Genomic DNA, 18,450 nt, shown 5'->3' with positions numbered 1-18,450 from the left:
AACACTTTGTAGCTTGTTCTTAAGTATTAATTGATGTATTTATTTAAGGTTTTGTCAGCTTCTAATTCTAACACCAGTGTCTTGTGGGAGCAGTTGAAGGTCCTTCCCCTGGATCTGAGCTGTTTTTTGTAAGTTTCTCCTCCTCTCTGGCCTTTTCATCTGTAGGTCCTCCTTGCCCAGACCCAGCGTGTGATGTGGGGTCCTCATCACTGTCCTCCATTCTCCCTTCCCGCAACACCCAGGAGCTCTGCAATATGTTGCTGATCGTAATCCGCTTCTCCACAACAGGGTGCAGAAGGCTTCGGATGAGGTCCTTTGCCTCAGAAGAAACAGACGGACTGTTTGGGAAGTCGATATTGTGCTGCATTTGAATTCCCACCATCTTCGTAACGTTGTTGGCATCATAGGGCATTGTTGCATAGAGCATCATATACAGCACAATACCCATACTCCACACATCTGACACTTTGGGGTTGTATGGAAAGCTTCTCAAAATCTCAGGTGCTGCGTAGGACGAGGTGCCACAGTAAGTTTCACTGAGCACCATCCGTCCGTCTATGTAAGTCAAACTCTTGCTGAACCCGAAGTCGCACACTTTGAGGTTGTGAAATCTGTCCAGCAGCAGGTTCTCACATTTTATATCTCTGTGGGCTACGTCTCGGCTGTGAAGATACTGGATGGCCTCACACAGCTGTGTGAAAAACCTCCAGCTTGAATGGTCGGGTAAGGCCCCCTTGACATTGATATGCTTCAAGAGGTCTCCTTTTGCACAGAGCTCCATCACCACATAGACCTGGAGATACAAAGGTGTATGGTAAAATATATGCAACAGAGCATGCAATGGATGTAAAGAAAATGTAATTAGAAAAAACAAACCCCATAACACAAACTGTAGCAGAGGGTGAACATGGTCAAATACTATACATTCCTAACACCGCCATTGTCGTTGTGAGCATGTTAGCATCAATATTACACTGACTTAGAGGTCAGAAATGGTTCTGCTTTTGCATGTGAGGAAGGCTGATGTGTTTTTTTTTTCATCAGGAAAAACACCAGTTGCATTTTATGGATGTAATGCAAGGCTGCAATGTTTATTCCACAAGTCTGCATGTCTGCATTTGGCTTTACACTAAAAGTTGGCAAACCCACGCTGGCAGTTGGTAGAAATCAAATAGGCTGCTTGATTTTCTGTGATAAATGATTTTCTACCACATGCCACAATACAACATGCCATGGAAACGGCTGTGCATGTATATTCAGTTTAATATAACCAAATAATAAAAATGGTTTGTATTTGAACTCCACAGAAAAAAGTTATTCTGAGTGTAAATAACAGTTGTGTAATTGTGCCATATTGAATGATTTTCTCTTTAAAAATGGGGGTTATGTATACAATGGGAGAAGGCCCAGGTGAATGTAAAGTTGGCATTAAATCTATGAGCTATTAACCAAAATCTGAAAAGCACTTTTGAGACCCCTAATCTAATCAAGAGTTTCCTATTTATTCTCAAATCAGGTGCCATGCAGGCTTCAATATGGGATCACAAGCTAAAATATCTGGATATCTGGAATATCTGTCAGGTTTTATCTTGCCTTGCACAACTAATGGTGAAAAGTTACTGAGGAGGAACCGAACATAGTATTGTATTTGAGCTTACTTAAATGTGCGCTCTAAAAAGTCCTGCTGTATTGAATACAAGGTCCAGTTTACACTGTCCAGGCAATAATCGCCTATTGATACTGAATCTGGATTGTCTGAATCTAATATAATGCGCAACAAATTTGAATATGATTATTATTACTCACTGTGAATGAAAGCGAAACTCTTCTGTGCCGAAGAGTTAAATTTTATACTAGAAATGCTCTTTGTTACGCATGATGAAAATCAATATATCGATAAAGAAAAGAGACGAAAATAGACATTCAATACATTCAAATCATCCCATGTATACAAAACATTTCATTATAACATTTGCATTTATACTGTATACTATAAAGACATTCATATTTTAAAAGATATATACAACAAATAAAAGAAAAGAAAATAAGAGTAACAAACCCCAAAAACCTTTGGTGTCTGTTAAACAATTGGTGTAAATTTGAAATGTCTAAATATTCTAATCAGTGAAATGTACGCAGTTGCACTTGAACGTCACATCACTTAGCTAGCAGCAGTAAATCCGATTAGCGTCATGGCGGCTCAGGCAGCCGCCGACATCAAAACTGAACAATTTTGACTGAAAACTGGATTTTCAGATTAAAAATGAAATAATATCGAGAGGGAGGTGTACCCCAGCATTAACCAACCTATATGAGAGAAGCGACAGAAAACTTTACGGCGTTTTCAAACGGCTGTTCTAGCCGTTAGCAACTGTACTGCTACCTGCACTGTCTGGACTGAAGCTGCTACAGCATCTCAACAACCTGCCCACAGTTTTGGATTAGCACGAAAAGTTGTCAACACACCTACAGAGTTGAAACGTTCGGCAAGTTTGGGACTGACTACTGTCGGAATCGGACTGGACAAGCACGGTTTCCCGCCCTTCTATTCTGTCAGCTGAGAGCCAGAGACTGACCGCACTGAAACAGCCTGGATCTAGATCGGCGAGTCTTACATTTATGTAACATTATGTTTAGCTTGTTGTTTTAATGTGTGTTTAGATATTCAGCTGGATAAAGTTATGACTCTGAGAAGAAGTGACGTAAACTTCGATTTTGTCTTAAAAATATAACAGAAAATTGGGGAAATTTTATCTGTACAGAGATCATCATCTGTTCATATTCAGCTAATGTTATAATGGTGTCCTTTCTTGTAAGAAAAAAAGAAGAAATAATTGTATAATAATTTGTTGAAATAGAAAGGAGCTTTAATAAAAACTCAATTATGGTTCTAATAATTCTAGAGAAAGATAGTTGATTGTTGAGTCTCATTCTCAGGCTGTCAACCCAAACGTCGGTATTTGACGACCTGGGACTGTGACTCAACAATCAGCTGTCTCAGGCAACTCCCAACTTCCTGTCTGAACTCTTGGTTTTCAGACTGTGACTGATAGGCAACAGGGGGTCACACTCACACAAAAGTCCCTCTACAGCCAGTGTTTGGTTTGTCTGTTCTGGACTACTGTAGAAACATGGCAGACCCCGTGGAAGGCAACTAACTGCCTCTGTAGATATAAACAGCTCATTCTAAGGCAACAAAAACACAACCATTCTTATATTCAGCTGATTATACACTAATGAAAACATACCTATGAATATTATATTCCATTTCTGACAATAGATCCTCCTCAGTGTTACACACTGGACCTTTAAAAATATTTATTACCTTTTTTGTGTTTGATTCAAAGATATCAATAGTCTTGACAATGTTGGGATGGTTCAGCGACCTGATGATCTGCATTTCCTGGGGCAGAAACTTCTCCAAGTAATTATAATGTAACTTTTTTTTATCCATAACCTTTATGGCGACCTTTTTGTCCAGGTGGGATGAGTGCGCACTTATAACTTTGCCATACATTCCTTCCCCCAGGTTCTTATGAAATGTGTAACCACGGCTCTCCATGAAGCTTCTACCATTCATCACGAATGTAATGATGAACCCAGTAAGCTGAGTTACTAAATGCTCTCAAAAAAACCTGTTACAGATTATAGAATCATAACATTATGACATCATTTTCCAGAAACAAAGATTCTGAGAACTTTCCAACAGAACTGCATGTAGACATTAAACCTGTTGACACCTGGTTTCAGAATGCATCTTGGGTGATCCGATCACAAGTGGAGAGTGAAAGTAAGCAGTAATATTAATTCCATTTATTTGGCAGTAGACACATTACAGCTCTACTATCAAGCAGGCAGGTCTTTAAACACAATACAAAATGTATCACTGCCACAAATCTTCGATAGTGTTTCTGAGAATTGATACAGTATTACAAAACATAGTATCTGTAAGAAAGTATTGATCTTATACAAAACTCTGCTGCCAGGCTTTTTAAACCCGTCATAAGAGAAGGCCAAATCACGCCAGCCCTTCACTGGTCACCTGAGAGTTTTGAGTTTTAAAAAAAATCATTTACTATGGAATTAATTTGTTTAAACTCTGTTTTATACATACAGGAAGTGAAGAGTTTGAGAAGTGGTTGGTTAGTTTCTCAGGTTGAACTAAAAATCTGCCAGTTTTGCTGCTGCAATTACAAAAATGTCACGTCCTCTGACACAATACTGGTGGACTTAAATGCACGACTCTGGGACAGACGAAGATATAGCAAAAATGATATTTATTTATCCAAAATAAAATTCAAACAAAAGGCGCTCTCAAGGAGGATCAACAAATCAACACAAACTTCAACTGAAACATGAAATAACCTGAACACTGGGGTGGAACACTTGACAATACTCTTTCTACCAACTGAATAAGATGAACTGTCAAAGACAAAGGGAGACAAGGACTATTTATACCAAGTGTAAGTGAAAACGGGTGAAAACAATCAGGGGCGGGGCAGACAATTACAAAGGCGGGAAAATCACACAAGGAGGAAGCCAGGTCTGAATTGTGAGGGAAAAGGTGAGTAAAAAATAAAACAGGAAGGACTAAACATGAAACACTAAACATGAACATGACTAAAATTAACACACTTGACGAGACACAACAAAAAATCAATGTACAAACCATGAGCAAACAATAATTTAAACATAAACACTGTGGTGTTTGTCAGTCAATTTGGCAGTGATATGTAAGTATTTATTTCATTTAGTTAATTAGTCTATCCATGTGTTTTGCTTTAATTATATTACTTTGTTTCTCATTAGAGCAGCAGAAAGGCACTTTGGGTTGGGTTGGAAGATTGTTGAGTCTTATTCCCAGGGTTACAAAGGGGTCTGTATTTAACCACCTCAGAATGAGAGTCAACAATCGACTATCTTTCTCGGCTCTAAGTGGTTGTTTTCATTCAGTCCAGGTGGATTCTTACAAATACCATTAAGAGCACTGGGAGGAGCCAGAGGAACCTGATTGTTTCACAGATTATCTGTCTCATGTTCTACTGTCAGGATATAGTGAAAGTTTCAGCAGATATGACAAAAAGTTACCTAATGCATTTTTAACTTGATTTTATTTTATTTTTTTCAAATAATGTATCTATGTTTTGCTAGGAAAGGGGGAGGGAGAGGGGATGACACACCTGAACCCATGGTCCTTGCAGCAAGGACTCCCTGGTACACCAGATCCACCAGGTGAGCTACCAGGGGAACCCTCTTTTTGTTCTTTTAGTTTTTCAATTTTAATTTATTTATATAGTATTTTTCTTCTTTGTATTTAATTGATTAATTAAGAAATCCATTCTGCTTTATTTCTATGTGTTAATTTGTGATTATTTGTTTTTTTTTTTTTTTTTTTACCTGAAGCTGTTTTTGTGACATGATAGGATGGTGTTTCATAAAGCCTTCCAGCAGGTGGCAGCAGCAAACAACCATCTGCCTCACGTGTGAAGTCAGAAGAAACATATAAGGTATGATTCATGCAATGTGTAATTTGAGTAATATGTATAAAAGTTAGTTACAGGAAGAAGAACAAACCACTGGTTTCTTTATAGCAAACAGAAGGATTACATGCCACACTGTGTTGTATGTGTGCTCTGTGTGCTCTTTGTACTGTGGGTGGCAGCAGAGGCAAGCACAAATGACTGTCCTGCACTGGCTCACATGCTTCTCATCTGTCTCCTGCAGATGTTTGTGGACTGCTGAGCCAGTGTCATGTACCATTGTTCCAACATCAGGAACCCATTATCCCAAAACCATTACCTGCCTTCTACCCATCTCTCCAGCTATTCATCTCTGAATACACCCACTTACTCCTTTATTCATACCTGTCAGGTGCTAACACCTTGACAACAGGTGGTCACATGAAAAGAGAGGCATTTCTATATTGCTGTCATATTGTTGGCTGAGGTTTCTTAGCTAATAGCATTAGCCCGGGTCACTGCTATTTATCATGTCCTTGAAGTCCTGTTTAATTCAGAAAAGTTTGTTTGGCTTCCACACTGTGACTGCTGCTCATTGATGCACAAAACGCAGATAAATCTGGCTTCTATGGCTGCCAGTAGTGCAATGTCAACTCCCATGATCCTAAATAGCCATAGTCATAACAATGCCTGCGACCAGCCACAGCACTTCACAGCCATAAAGCCCCCCTGGCACGCTCAATTTATCGTACATTTCGCACTTTCACACTGTTCACAGAAAGACCTTCATGTGGCATTAGTGTTACTTTCTGGAGAGGCCCTCTGACACCCAGCCTGATGCACCTTCCGCGCCTCGCATTCAACCTGAAGGGAGAGGCGCACGGAGAGGACCCCGGCACACAAATGTGGGCAGTTTGGTTTGCGGCTGACACCCAGCGCTCTGAATAAATGATCTAAATGCTCGCCAGAGATTATTTTGCCACTGCCGCCCCTCAGCGATGACACGGGGGGGGCAACACCACCCCTGTGGCCCTGTGATGGCCAGCCAGGATGAATATGAGGAAATGAGGCAGACATCCAGTAAATAATAGTTGCCATTGTGCCCTTCGGCAAGCGATGGGGCCGGCGATGGGCTGGAGGGATGGGTGGAAGGGGGTGGGGGGCTCCCCATGATATGCCAGGGCCTGACATGGCACCCAGACCCAGAGCTGTCACCCCTGCGGAAACATCACCCTCGCCTCCACAATTTGTGCACTTAACACTTCAGTTGGCACATGACAGGTGCTTATTTCCCCGCACTGGCTTTTCCCCCTTGCAGTGATGCCTCTGAGCCCAGGGCACACACGGCATCTGGTATGGATGTCTGTCCACGATTCCGCTCTCCGTAAAAGTGTGTGACTACACCAGTGATACTTTTCACATCCGCTCACACTGCATTTGCAGCCCACTGAGCATGGCTTGTGAGTGAGTGTGTGTGTGTGTGTGTGTGTGTGTGTGTGTGTGTGTGTGTGTGTGTGTGTGTGTGTGTGTGTGTGTGTGTGTGTGCGTGTGTGTGTGTGCACGGAAGGGACAGAGGAATCATGTGTCCAGATAGTAACATCAGCCCATTCTCCTCACATTCACAGCAGTTAAAGTATACTGCTATTTTTTCTGTATATTATTTATGCCAATAACATTTCTTTTAGTTTTCTGATATTATTATTTTTTTACTTTTACCCCCTACATTTTTACACAAATATCTGTACTTTCTACTCCGTACATTTTCAACACAGTCTTTTTATCTTAATTTGAATGCACTGAAGGGGATTTTTTGGCCTGTTTTGCAGTGCACGCCTTCCCGACATGTCACAAATGCAGGATTCCCGCACACAAAACATTTTCCAGAACATTTTCCAGGACATTTGCTTGACAATACAGTACAATACAGCACTTGCTTACAAACAGCTATATAAGCTGCAGTTTCGAACAAACTGACTACCTTATTTTGGTCATCAGCAACAAATCAAGTAGAATTTATTTTATAGAAAATGAATCTTCTAGAAACTTAAAGTGTTCCTTGCATGTACAGTTAACATCATTGTGCATGTATTTATCACAGCAACAAGAAATGTGTTCATTATCATGCTGTATGCATGGGGAAATGAGAATTTTGCTAACAGCTCTGGAAAAAATAAACTTGATCCCGAAAAGATTTCAAGTCAGTTTCAGTTTGGGTCTGGTAAACCTGCTTTGAAGCATCATAAAGTTTATCCTACCAACAGCCGGGTTTTAAACAAAATTGGAACCTAGGTTTATGTAGGCAATCTGAGTGAGGGGCTAACATACACATTTTCAACATACATTATTTCCAGAATATTTTAATCAATTTCCAGGTGTTTCCATAACTGGAAAACTAGGCTTTAAATTTCCAGATTTTCCAGTTTTCCTGAAATGACTGAGGCGTGATAAAAACACTACATGTGTATGACAACAAAAACACAGACCCAAGAAAAACAGACAAACAATGGCTTTGAGAGCGGAGAGAGTTACAACTGGCAGTAACCCTTATTACCGACTGACAACAGTGGCTAAATAAAAACAAACAAAACATCAACTCCATGTCATCTCAACACAAACATTGCACAGAAACAGTCGGTAGAAATGTCAGAGAAACCAAAAGAGTACTTTTATACTTTGAGTACTTTTCAGAACCTGTGCTTTTCACTTTTACTCGAGTAAAGACTGTGTCTACTTTTACCATCATACCATCAGGATAAAGACGGTTGAAGGACTATAGTTCTGAGTGACTGGCTGCCCCGTGGTATTCTCACCAATAGTTCATCTAGCATTTTTAACACTGGCCTGATACTGCGGGCCAATCAGCTGGCCAGGCCACCAGGAATTCTCCAGTGCAGGCCTGCATGTGTCTGTAGAGGCACTGTGAGTCTCATCATGGTGAGTCCTACCTCAGCTCGATCTCTGTTGCACTAATGTGCATTTGTGCTGCAGCAGTTACACAATAATAATAAAATAATTAAAGAAATAGATTAGGATAAATATGCAGGAAAGCAAATCAGCCCACTGTCTGTGTAGTCTGACACAGTGCCGCTTTCACTTTCCATCTCCTGCTTCAGCCTACGAAACACAAAACATCTCATTTGAGTGAAATTTACAGTATGTTCATTACAACTGTACTAACCCCTTTATATTAAGGCTTAAAGTTATGCATAATTATGGACGTGGATGCTTTCAGGTGGTTGTCGTCCCAGGTGGCTGTTTTCGGTAACCAGGCTTTTTTTTGTCCGCCTCAGCTCCAACCACACTCTACTTCTGCCCATTTTTGGATTAGCCGGGAGCCGGCAGAGTCAGGACTGCCAAGATGGCGAGGGCCAGAGCCAACCGCACTGAGCTTCACAACGGCTCTTTAGAAACCTGTTGGGGACATCAGGGAGACTACGTCTATTTTTGATTATACAGTGTATAATAATATACCTGATCTACAATATGGCTATGATTTTGATTCCTGCAGCAAATGATCTACATGCTGCAACTCTTGGCAGAGACAGGTTGGGCAAAATACAAAGCAAAACAGACCACTGGGGAATGTTAAGGCACAAGACACTATATATTATTGGATAAAGGTAATTTCACTTTTTCTTCACTCTGTTTGGAGCTCACACCTCCAGTTTCTCAAGACAGAGTGCTGCTCTGCTGTCTTTCCTGCTTTTGTTTGCACTTCTTCACATTATATAGAACACTAAAATATGCATGCTTTACAATGCCATTTGATAATAACAGTATTTTAGTTACAGTATGCATGTGGGTGCACCTTTTGTGTTATTTATTGCTCCTAGTAAGAATACACCACTGGTCTTACATTTTCTTACTGAACCTTCCACCCAAGCTGCTGCTGATTGTTTTTTTCTGACTAGTTAAGTGAGGCATAATAATCATGGGACTTAATCACTGAGCTAAGAATGGAAGCAGCGGGGTGCGTATTCACCTCCCTAGCAGCTATCGAATTAAACCCACATGTTGAAAACGTGGCGTATTTCAAAGAGCTTGGTTAAAATAAAAATAAATCTCCTTGCTATTGATCAGAGTTCACAGGTTTCCTATTAAGCCTGCATCACAGCTTCATTTTTATTGATTAGTTACCACAACAACAAAAGCTACATCAACACAGTGGTCTGTCAGTGACTTGACAGGCCAACTTCAAACAGCTGGGGGTATGATAAAGTGGAGTTGGGTGGCATACCATTTGCAAAAAATTGTTTGATTGTAACTGTAAGTAGTGGAGCCGGTGCTGCTGAGTATCTGAGAATACACCTTCCTTGAAGCGGCTGTAAGCTGTTTGGCCTTGAAAGTACCCACTCTCCCCAATGTTATAAATAATTAAATGTCCTGTTGAGACTGTCTCTTACCTTGGCGCCCTAAATGACTTTCCTGGATATTGTAATCACACTTGTCATGCTTAAGTCCTTTACTTCTTGTAGTCAAAGTCATGGTTTCATCCCCCCCTACTCTCAAATCCCACGGCTGCGGTTGACAATTCAAAAACAGAAGTGGGACTACTCTTTTTGTCCTTGTCAATCACGAGGAGTCTGACTCTCTTCCTACAGGCCGCAGTCAAGACTTTGGGGAGTGATTGTCAGGTGGCATTACTGTCCCACTAACGTTGCTAAAAGCCAGCTTTTTTACATTACCAAAAAAAAAAAAAATGAATGCATTATTTAACACAGAGATCAGGCATCATTTCTAGAAGGATTTTTGAGTTCTAAAATGGACGGTTGCAGCCGAGACTCCTGGGTGATGGTGAGGCAGTTGTGAGGAACTGCGACAGGACTGCTTCAGTTTCTCTTTCTTCCTCTCTCTCTCACACAAACACGTGTAACACACATGTCTATCTTTAAGACATTCTTCCACTGACATGTTCAAACCCCTAACCCTAACTGTGATCCTCACCACTATATGGCTAATGTTAAATCTGTCCTGTTACACTATAGTTGTTTAGCTGCTGCTGCTTTTTTTGTGTGTTTATCTAAAGCAGCTTACAATAAGTGCATTCAACCACAAAGATACAATCAAGCTATCAACCTATCGTAACGTCACCCACTGGTTTCTGGAGCACTGTGTGAAGCCTCGAGTTTGGCATTATGTTCGTTCCTATGTTGGTTTTTTGCAGCCAGCGTCGCTGATGTACTCATCAGCTCGTCCGTGGTGGGAAACAATGGCGGCTTGCCTAGTCTCACACCTTCTTGTATTACAGCTAAACAGTACAGTAAAATATGTTTGTGATTTTTGGTACTTGTATTTTTATAGCACTACGCCTGTCTTTTTTTTTTTTTTTACTTTATTCTGACAGTAGTCCATGAGATGGATAATCTGTAAAAACAACTGATTCCTCTGACTCCTTCTAGTGTTCAGAATGGCACTTGCAAGAATCCACCAATCGAAAATTACCAATCAGAGCCAAGAAAGATAGTTGAGTCTCATGCCCAGACTGTCAAATACTGAGACTTAACAATCGACTGTCTTCAAGCCACCAACCCAAAGTGTCTTGGGTTGAAAAAAATGCCAAGTATTTTTTGGCTCTGATTGGTTGTTTTCATTCAGTCCAGGTAGATTCTTTCAACTGCCATTAGGAGCACTATTAGGAGCTGATTATCGGTCTCACGTACTACAGGATATAGGATATAATGAAAGTGTCAGCAAATATGACCAAAAGTTATTTTCATAGAAGTTACCATCTGCAGCTTTAAGTATGCATCAGTGTATGTAATCAGCTTCACTATGTAGGCCCACAATTTATATCCAAGCTCTCATCTGCATCTTTGTCGGAGCAACATACGTGTGTCCATCACGTATTGGCGAGCCCATGTTGCTCCGTGACAGACTGGCGATCTGCAGCAATACATCGCCACAAGCAAGAAAACACACTGCGTGCCAGTGAAAACCATGAAAAAACCCGGCTGCAGCAGCAGGCATAGGTTTGGAGAGGTGATCACACTGACCAGAGCAGCACAGGAGTTGGGAGTCATTGGGGATGAAAGATTTGGAGAAACAGAAACCATAGGCTCTTGCCTGGTTGTTTGTTTGCAGAGCATTGGGAGAATTTGATACTAATTACATGTTTTCAATGATAATGCATTTTTAGTGCTTTTTAGACATAATTTGTGCTTTATCTGTGTACCGGTATTTGTTTGGTTTGATCCACTCATACCTTTTATTATCAGAGAAATAGTAACAACAAAAATAACAGAAAGGTTGATATTTTCTACATGGATCTCCCCTTTTTTATTGAATGCCTGCTACTGATAAGGCATCAATTTCCAATAGTTTTTATACAATATTTTTTTGGGAGGTTTCAGATATGTAACAGCCATTGCATATTAGTAAATGAATTGCAGATAAATAAAAAAGTACTTAAAGCAAAGGTTAATACACACAGCTATTGCTCTTTTAGCTTGTAAAAGACACATCTATTAATGCGCTGCCATTCTTCTTAGCCAAAAAACACCAAAACGCTTGGATAAATAAAGAATACATAACTTAAGCAAACAAGGGATTATCAGTTTTATCTTTCTGATATTGTCAAGAACCTCATTTCAAAAACTTTTGACCATGTTACTTTCCCATAAGCAGTGAAATGGTTAAAGTAACCAATACTCTTGAGTAGTTTTTGAGAAGAATACCTTGTACTTTTACTTGAGTATTTTTTAACACCAGTAGTTTTACTTGTAGTTGAGTAATGTTTCAGTAATATTTCAGAACTTAACTGGCATGGGAGAACAGGCACCCTGATACATATAGATAGATAAAATTGCACATTGACAGTCATATAACAACGTGATTAATTAACATGTCCTTCAAGGGGAAAGGAAAGCAGCTTTAGCTTGGCATACACCTAATCTTAATTCTACGGTGCCACTAATCATCATGTCTTAAACTAAATCAACCACCTGTGAAAAGACAACTAGCCCAGATGATCTGGCACGTCTCAAAAATGTCCTACCAATAAAAGTGGATTGTAGTCAAATAAAAAGATAACACACACACACACACTGAGTGAGAGAGTGTGTCCCGGCATTAATAAACCATAGCGGACACAGGTTTGGCGGTGCAACCTTCTCGCTCCTCTGTGGTGTACAACACAGGGTGTTGTGAGAGGCCCGGTCCTGACAGGTAGGGAGGAGAGGCCAGCTGTGAGCGATAGCCAGGTGGTCCCAGTCCCAAACCCTCCCACCACATCAGCCCACCACTGGCCTGATTGGCATTAATTGGCAGGTGGTGGGGGGTGGGGGTCAAGAGGGGGACAGAAGGCACAGAGACAAAAACCCCAGAAAAAGCAAGAGAAAGAAAGACAGAGTCTGGAGAAGCTGGCTATGGCTGCATTAGCAATGCTATGGGCTGTAATGCTAAATAGCCACCGGATAACAAATTGTTGAATGATAAAAAAATAAGAGAAAACTTCAGTCAGGTTGTTGTTAACTAATCTGGGTATTTAGGACATTGCAGACTAAGCTCTACACCGCCACTGTCAATGATTCCATTTAGGCCTGATGAACAGCAAGAGTGCTCAAATCAACTACTTCTATCCTCATTTTTAACTTAAATTTCAACACGGTTCACATGTCTGGAAATGTAGACACTAGTTTTCCAGTCATGGAGACACCTGGAAATTGATTAAATTGACCAAATATATCTAAGAAATTATTTATATGGTCCTGGAAAACTTTTATTGTATTTTAGCTAGAGCTGCGCAATCGTAAGCGTAATATGCAAATTGCAGGATAAGATAAAACGTTGCATCAAGTTTATTTTGTAAATGCTGTAGATGGTCACATCTACATGCATCTACGTCTTCTTTTAATAAGCTAACCCCCAAACGGTGAGTGGAAAATCACGTAGAATAAAACCCCAAAATTCCAACAGGCGTGCTATGACGTTATGTCTGTAAAGATGGCTCTGCGATCCTTGCGGCTTCAAATCCCACGAGAGCCCTTCAGAATTGGTGCGCCCAACATTGTTTACTTGTGTATGTTCTGCTTTGTGGTGCTTGTATTGCATGATCAGCCCAGGAGGCCGCAGTGCAGCTGGAAAGTCAGTGGACTTTGGGAGTAAGTCAGACCCAACAAACAGGGTTGTGGGTGGGAGGCTAGTGACTTATTGCTTCACTAGTCAATGCTTCTGGTTGGTCTGTCAGATTGACAGTATATATAATGTGCTTTCTCCTCTCGCAGGTTCTCATCCAATCCAATCCAATCCAACTTTATTTGTTAAGCACTTTAAAAACAACCAAAGTTGACCAAAGTGCTGTACAGGAGAATAAATAGGACATCATAAATGTAAACAGTGATGATGATAATGAAGACCACTGTGAGGAATATAGACAGTGATGGTGATAACACTGGAAAGTTCCCGTGGCAGATAACACGGACGAAGTCCGATGGCGACGAGCTTGATGTCCGGGCTGCAGACGCTCTTTCACACAGTCGTGCCCGGCGTTACACCACCTGTTGTTTATGAGCACGGACAGTCCCCCTCCTTTCTTCATGCCGGTCGCGGTGGTGTCCCTGTCGGCTCGAACCGTCTGGAAGCCGGGAATGGTGACGATGGAGTCCGGTATCTGCTCGATGATTGCAGGGATGTAGAGTTTAAAGCTCCTCTTCTTCATCCTCCGTTTAACCCCCGCTCTGCAGCCTCGCCGTCTCCTCAGCTCCTCCGGTATGGAGGGTCTCTCTCCGGTCAGGATGCTAGGGGGCCTCAGGGCGATCATCTGGTCGCGGGTGAAAACAATGCGACTCCCCGTTGCCATGGAGACCAGCGTAAACAAAAAATAAAAAGTGCTCAAAAACGCCAAAAAAGTATTTAGGCGACATGAACAAAGTAGTAAGAAAGTAAGAAAGTAAGAAAAGAGTTTAAAATAGCAAAAACACACTGAAAACACACTAAAACTACAACAATGAAAGGAGCTGCCATGACAGGCTGCCGTTGTCGCCGGCGCCATTCCATGGAATCCCAATGGATTCTCATGGATCCTGGTGGAGCCTCCTGCCATGGTCCTGCTTGACTGCCATTGCTAATATTACTGATATTATTGTTATTATTATTACTATTATTTTTACTTTAGTTACTATTATTACTATGATCACTGCTCATTGTCCCCCATCGTCGTCGCCATCATCTTCTTCATGTTCATCATCATCAGTCACTACTATTAGTGTAGTTTTTGCTGTGCACCTTTGTCTCTGTCTCTGTCCTTCTGTCGTTACCTCTGTTTTCTCTCTCTCTCTCTCTCTCTCGCTCTCTCTCTCTCTTTCTCTCTGTCACTGTCTCTCTCTCTCACCCCAACTGGTCGAGACAGACGGCCACCAACCTAGAGCCGGGGTCTGTCCGAGGTTTCTGCCTCTTGAAGGGAAGTTTTTCCTTGCTGCCGTCACCAACTGCTTTCTCATGGTGGGAACTGTTGGGTCTTAATTTTATAAGGAGTTCGGTCTAGATTTGCCACTATACAAATACAATTGAATTGAATTGAATATAATGGACAGAGCTTTCTGGTCTGTGAAGTGAAGCCAAATGCACAAGTGTCTTAAACCTGCATTCTATGTAATGGCCAGCAGGGGCATCTCTACTGGTTTCAATAAAAAAACATACCATGCGCCCTTATTAGGAAATGAGCCTACTTCTCACTTTATTTCTTAGCTCAGTAAACATTTTCCTAATGGGTTTTGGTCTCAATCTCTAGTTTCAGTCTTCTACCATACAGCATTTTCATTTAGTAAATGATGGTCCCATTTAGAGTAAAATAGACCATAAAGCAGGGTATGCTTTAAGGCATGGCTACCTTGTGATTAACAGGTCATTCTCAGTAATTCCGTCCAGCTCAACGCACCAAACTCAGATCAAACTGTCAAACTAGGCAGTGCAGAATCCAGATTATGTTACTACGTTGACTATTTCTCTCCTAAATTTGTTTCAGAAACATTCATTTTTTTTAGTGTACTGTCTATCTGGAATACGGAATTGTGTGTGACCAGGTGAGTCGGCATTGTTTCCTGATATGGACGAGTTGAAACTGCGCCACCAGTCACCTACATCACCTCTGCTGGTTCAGACAAATGGTCATGGTGACGACCACCATGCCAAACTCAAGGCTTCCAAACGAACTCCACAAACCAATGGGTGACGTCATGATAGGTTCACACTTGGTCTGGCACCATGACATAAGGCTGAACCTTGGCCATAAGCATAAACTTCCATACCTTTTCTGAGTGTTGATTATTGATCAGTTCAACAATAACAATGACATCAGTCAAGGCCTATATACATCTTTCACACCAGCTGTGTGTTTATGATATCTTATTTTTAATTCCAGGTCGGTATGAGCTAAATGTTGTTCTGAACTGTGCAGTGTAACTTGAACAGTGGGGCACGCTGCCATCAGCCTCCTGCTGACCATCAACTGCTGCGTTGAACAGGAATCAATACTGAGACCCAACATCACAAGTTTATGAAGCAGATATACTTGCCTCTTAAAATCGCCATGGCTTTTAAGGCAGCTCTTTGCAGGCCTGGTCTCAAGATAAACATAACCCGTATGACTCCCTGTAATTGTTTGTTGAACAGTTCAGAGCAACCAGCTGAATGAACGGAGGCTCTCAATAGTGTCTCCTTGTCACTTCAGTGACAGTTACTTTGCAGGGACTGAAAAACATGTTTTTTTCTCTCTCTTTCTCAAGAAAACCCTTTTATCCTTGTGTTTTTACCCATTTCTTTTTTGCGTGAACCTGGGTGACTCAATCTTTTCTTCCCTCTGGGCTAAATTGATGGCAGTGCAGGAGTTAATTGTTCAGGCATGTGTTTGGCTTCCTGATGGAGAGTGGATGTGGATCAGGGTGGGGTCAGGGTTCACAATGACATGTTTTTCTCTGGGCACTGGAAATGGAGAAGAGGCCATAAAAGAGTGCTGAACATGGGGGTGAATTGGAGTTCCACCAAGGCACTTAAACCTGTCTCTATACAGAAGCCAACAAAAGAGAAAATCATCTTACACATCAGAGACGATGGCATATCCAATGAGAGCCGACGCTTCTTAGAAACTTTGTAAGAGATGACACTTTTAAAAATGTTGGACACACAAAGGGCCTGTATTGGTCTGCATGAAAGAACTGACTGACATACAGTAAAATAGGCACAGAACAGGTGGCTTTCAACAGTGAACTCTTAGCAAACTTCAAAAACTTTCATTTACAATTTCAGTTCGCCACATTAAAAGAATTCGATTACTGCCATTTCTTTTTGTTGGGTAGGTTTTTCTCTGAAAGGTCTACTTAAGGACAAGTTAAAATCAAAGGCAGCTTGAATCAAAGTGTAGAAAGCCACAAACTGCCTTACAAACTAAACACCAAGGAATTCAAATGGTATCTCTCAAGTTATTGTAGATAATCTGAAAATAAAGTATATGGTGGAAATGACTCAAATACAATTTAATCCTTTATTAATACAGTGGTTTTCAAACTGGAGTCTGAAGTGGTCCTTGAGTGGGTTGTAGGGGGTCCCCAGTAAAAGGAGGAATACAATATTTGAACTTTTATTTTGGAAGCAAGGAACAAGGAAAAGAAGTTCAGACAGAGTCAGAGTGCTGCTATTGTGCATGTTGGCTGTATGTAGAAACTGGTGATCATGAAAACTCGCGAAAGGCCTTATCCAGAGCCAGTGTTTGGTTTGTTAATTCTGGGCTACTGTAGAAACATGGCGGTTCAACATGGCGGACTCGGAAGAAGAGGACCCGCTACCTCTGTAGATGAAAACATTGAAAACATACCTATGAAAGTTATATTCCATTTCTGACAATAGATCCTCCTAAATGTTACACACTGGACCTTTTTAAGTGGACATTTTTTATTTCACGCTGTTCTTTGCATTTGTGATTGTCAGCTGAATTCCGAGGGGTAGAGAAGGGGTTTGTGTGCTTGCTGCAGAGTTTACTGCATGTTGAGGAGAGGAAAACGAAGGTAGGAAATATTAACTGTTGTTTCAACTATTTGACTGAGTTCCAACAATGTCTTGCATGTGTAAGCCTCTATTTTGCGTGTGTGAGTGTGTGTTGGCGTCTGCCCAGGCCCAGAATGGACACTTGGGTGAGTGGGCAGGATGAAAGGAGCCCAGGAGCCAGCTGGTTGAGGCAACGCAGCTATGTGGTTGTGGGGGCAATGCTCAGCCCTCCTCATCAGACCCCCGGCTGGCCGCAGGACAGCCCACATTTCCAAGAACAAGCCCTGCATCTCGTGGCATTACTTCAGCCAGCTTAAGCCATCTTAAGACACCAAATTGTACTGTAGCCGGACAATGATCTGGGGTTATTTGTCTCAGCGGCTGTTGTTTGGTTCCTTTAACTTAGTTCACCATCAGTGTGGGGTGAGTGGAGTCAGGAAATCGCAAGGCTATTTAACAAGGCTTGTGTAATTGATTGTGGCAGATCCTGCCAGCGAACAGCAGGTCCACGGCCCCTTTCACTGAGCCCAGCAGAGGGCCTGCATTGATGTGGATAAGGGAATTATCTCTACTCTGGTGACTCGGACTGGAGGACACTGGAAATTCAATTAAACCAATCTATGTTCTCAATATGCAGAGTCCTGACTGTAAGGCTGGATTTTGACATCTACATCAGCCTGATGGGGTCAAAGGAATCTTTTTCAGAGGAAAAACTTTTGGCTTGTTAGGAGTTAATGTGTTATTTTGAGTCCGATTTAAGCCGAACATCATTAGAGCATTATCATCTCGTTCAGCACTTCAAATAATAGTGACCTAAGGGCCAGTGCTGTGACTCACTGTGTGGGCGAGTGGTGCGGTTAGTTGATATGTTTTACATAGTCAAACCTTTTATTGTCTCGTGGGAGATTTGTAAAGCATTAACAATCCGGTGCCACACTGAGACCGGGATAGCCACGAGACAGTCAGGTTGAGCGGGCCGCTTTGTGCAGCGATGGTGAATGGCACAGATGATCAT

At 41.5% G+C, this 18,450-nt stretch overlaps 1 protein-coding gene across 1 annotated transcript; it reads right to left on the bottom strand.

Annotated features, from left to right (window-relative positions):
- Positions 1-3,580, bottom strand: tssk6 (testis-specific serine kinase 6). The gene is made up of 2 exons (XM_051380056.1): positions 3,326-3,580; positions 1-793 (listed from the first exon to the last, which is right to left on the bottom strand). Exons 1-2 carry the CDS (start codon positions 3,578-3,580, stop codon positions 68-70), a joined length of 981 nt encoding a protein of 326 aa, XP_051236016.1. The 3' UTR covers positions 1-67.
- Between the last annotated feature and the right edge of the window lie 14,870 nt (positions 3,581-18,450).

The sequence above is a fragment of the Dicentrarchus labrax genome, unplaced genomic scaffold, assembly GCF_905237075.1.
Source record: "Dicentrarchus labrax unplaced genomic scaffold, dlabrax2021, whole genome shotgun sequence".
In the NCBI taxonomy this organism is placed as follows: domain Eukaryota; kingdom Metazoa; phylum Chordata; class Actinopteri; family Moronidae; genus Dicentrarchus; species Dicentrarchus labrax.
The sequence above is the reverse complement of the archived record's forward strand: the minus strand, read 5'-3'. Positions and strand labels throughout refer to the sequence as shown.

Bases quoted from the DNA above. Each gene is read 5' to 3' on its own strand.
- tssk6 (XM_051380056.1), bottom strand. From the start codon at position 3,580: ATGAATGGTAGAAGCTTCATGGAGAGCCGTGGTTACACATTTCATAAG. The intron at 794-3,325 runs GTAATAAATATT...TTGTATCTCCAG, and splicing joins TTGAATCAAACACAAAAAAG to GTCTATGTGGTGATGGAGCT.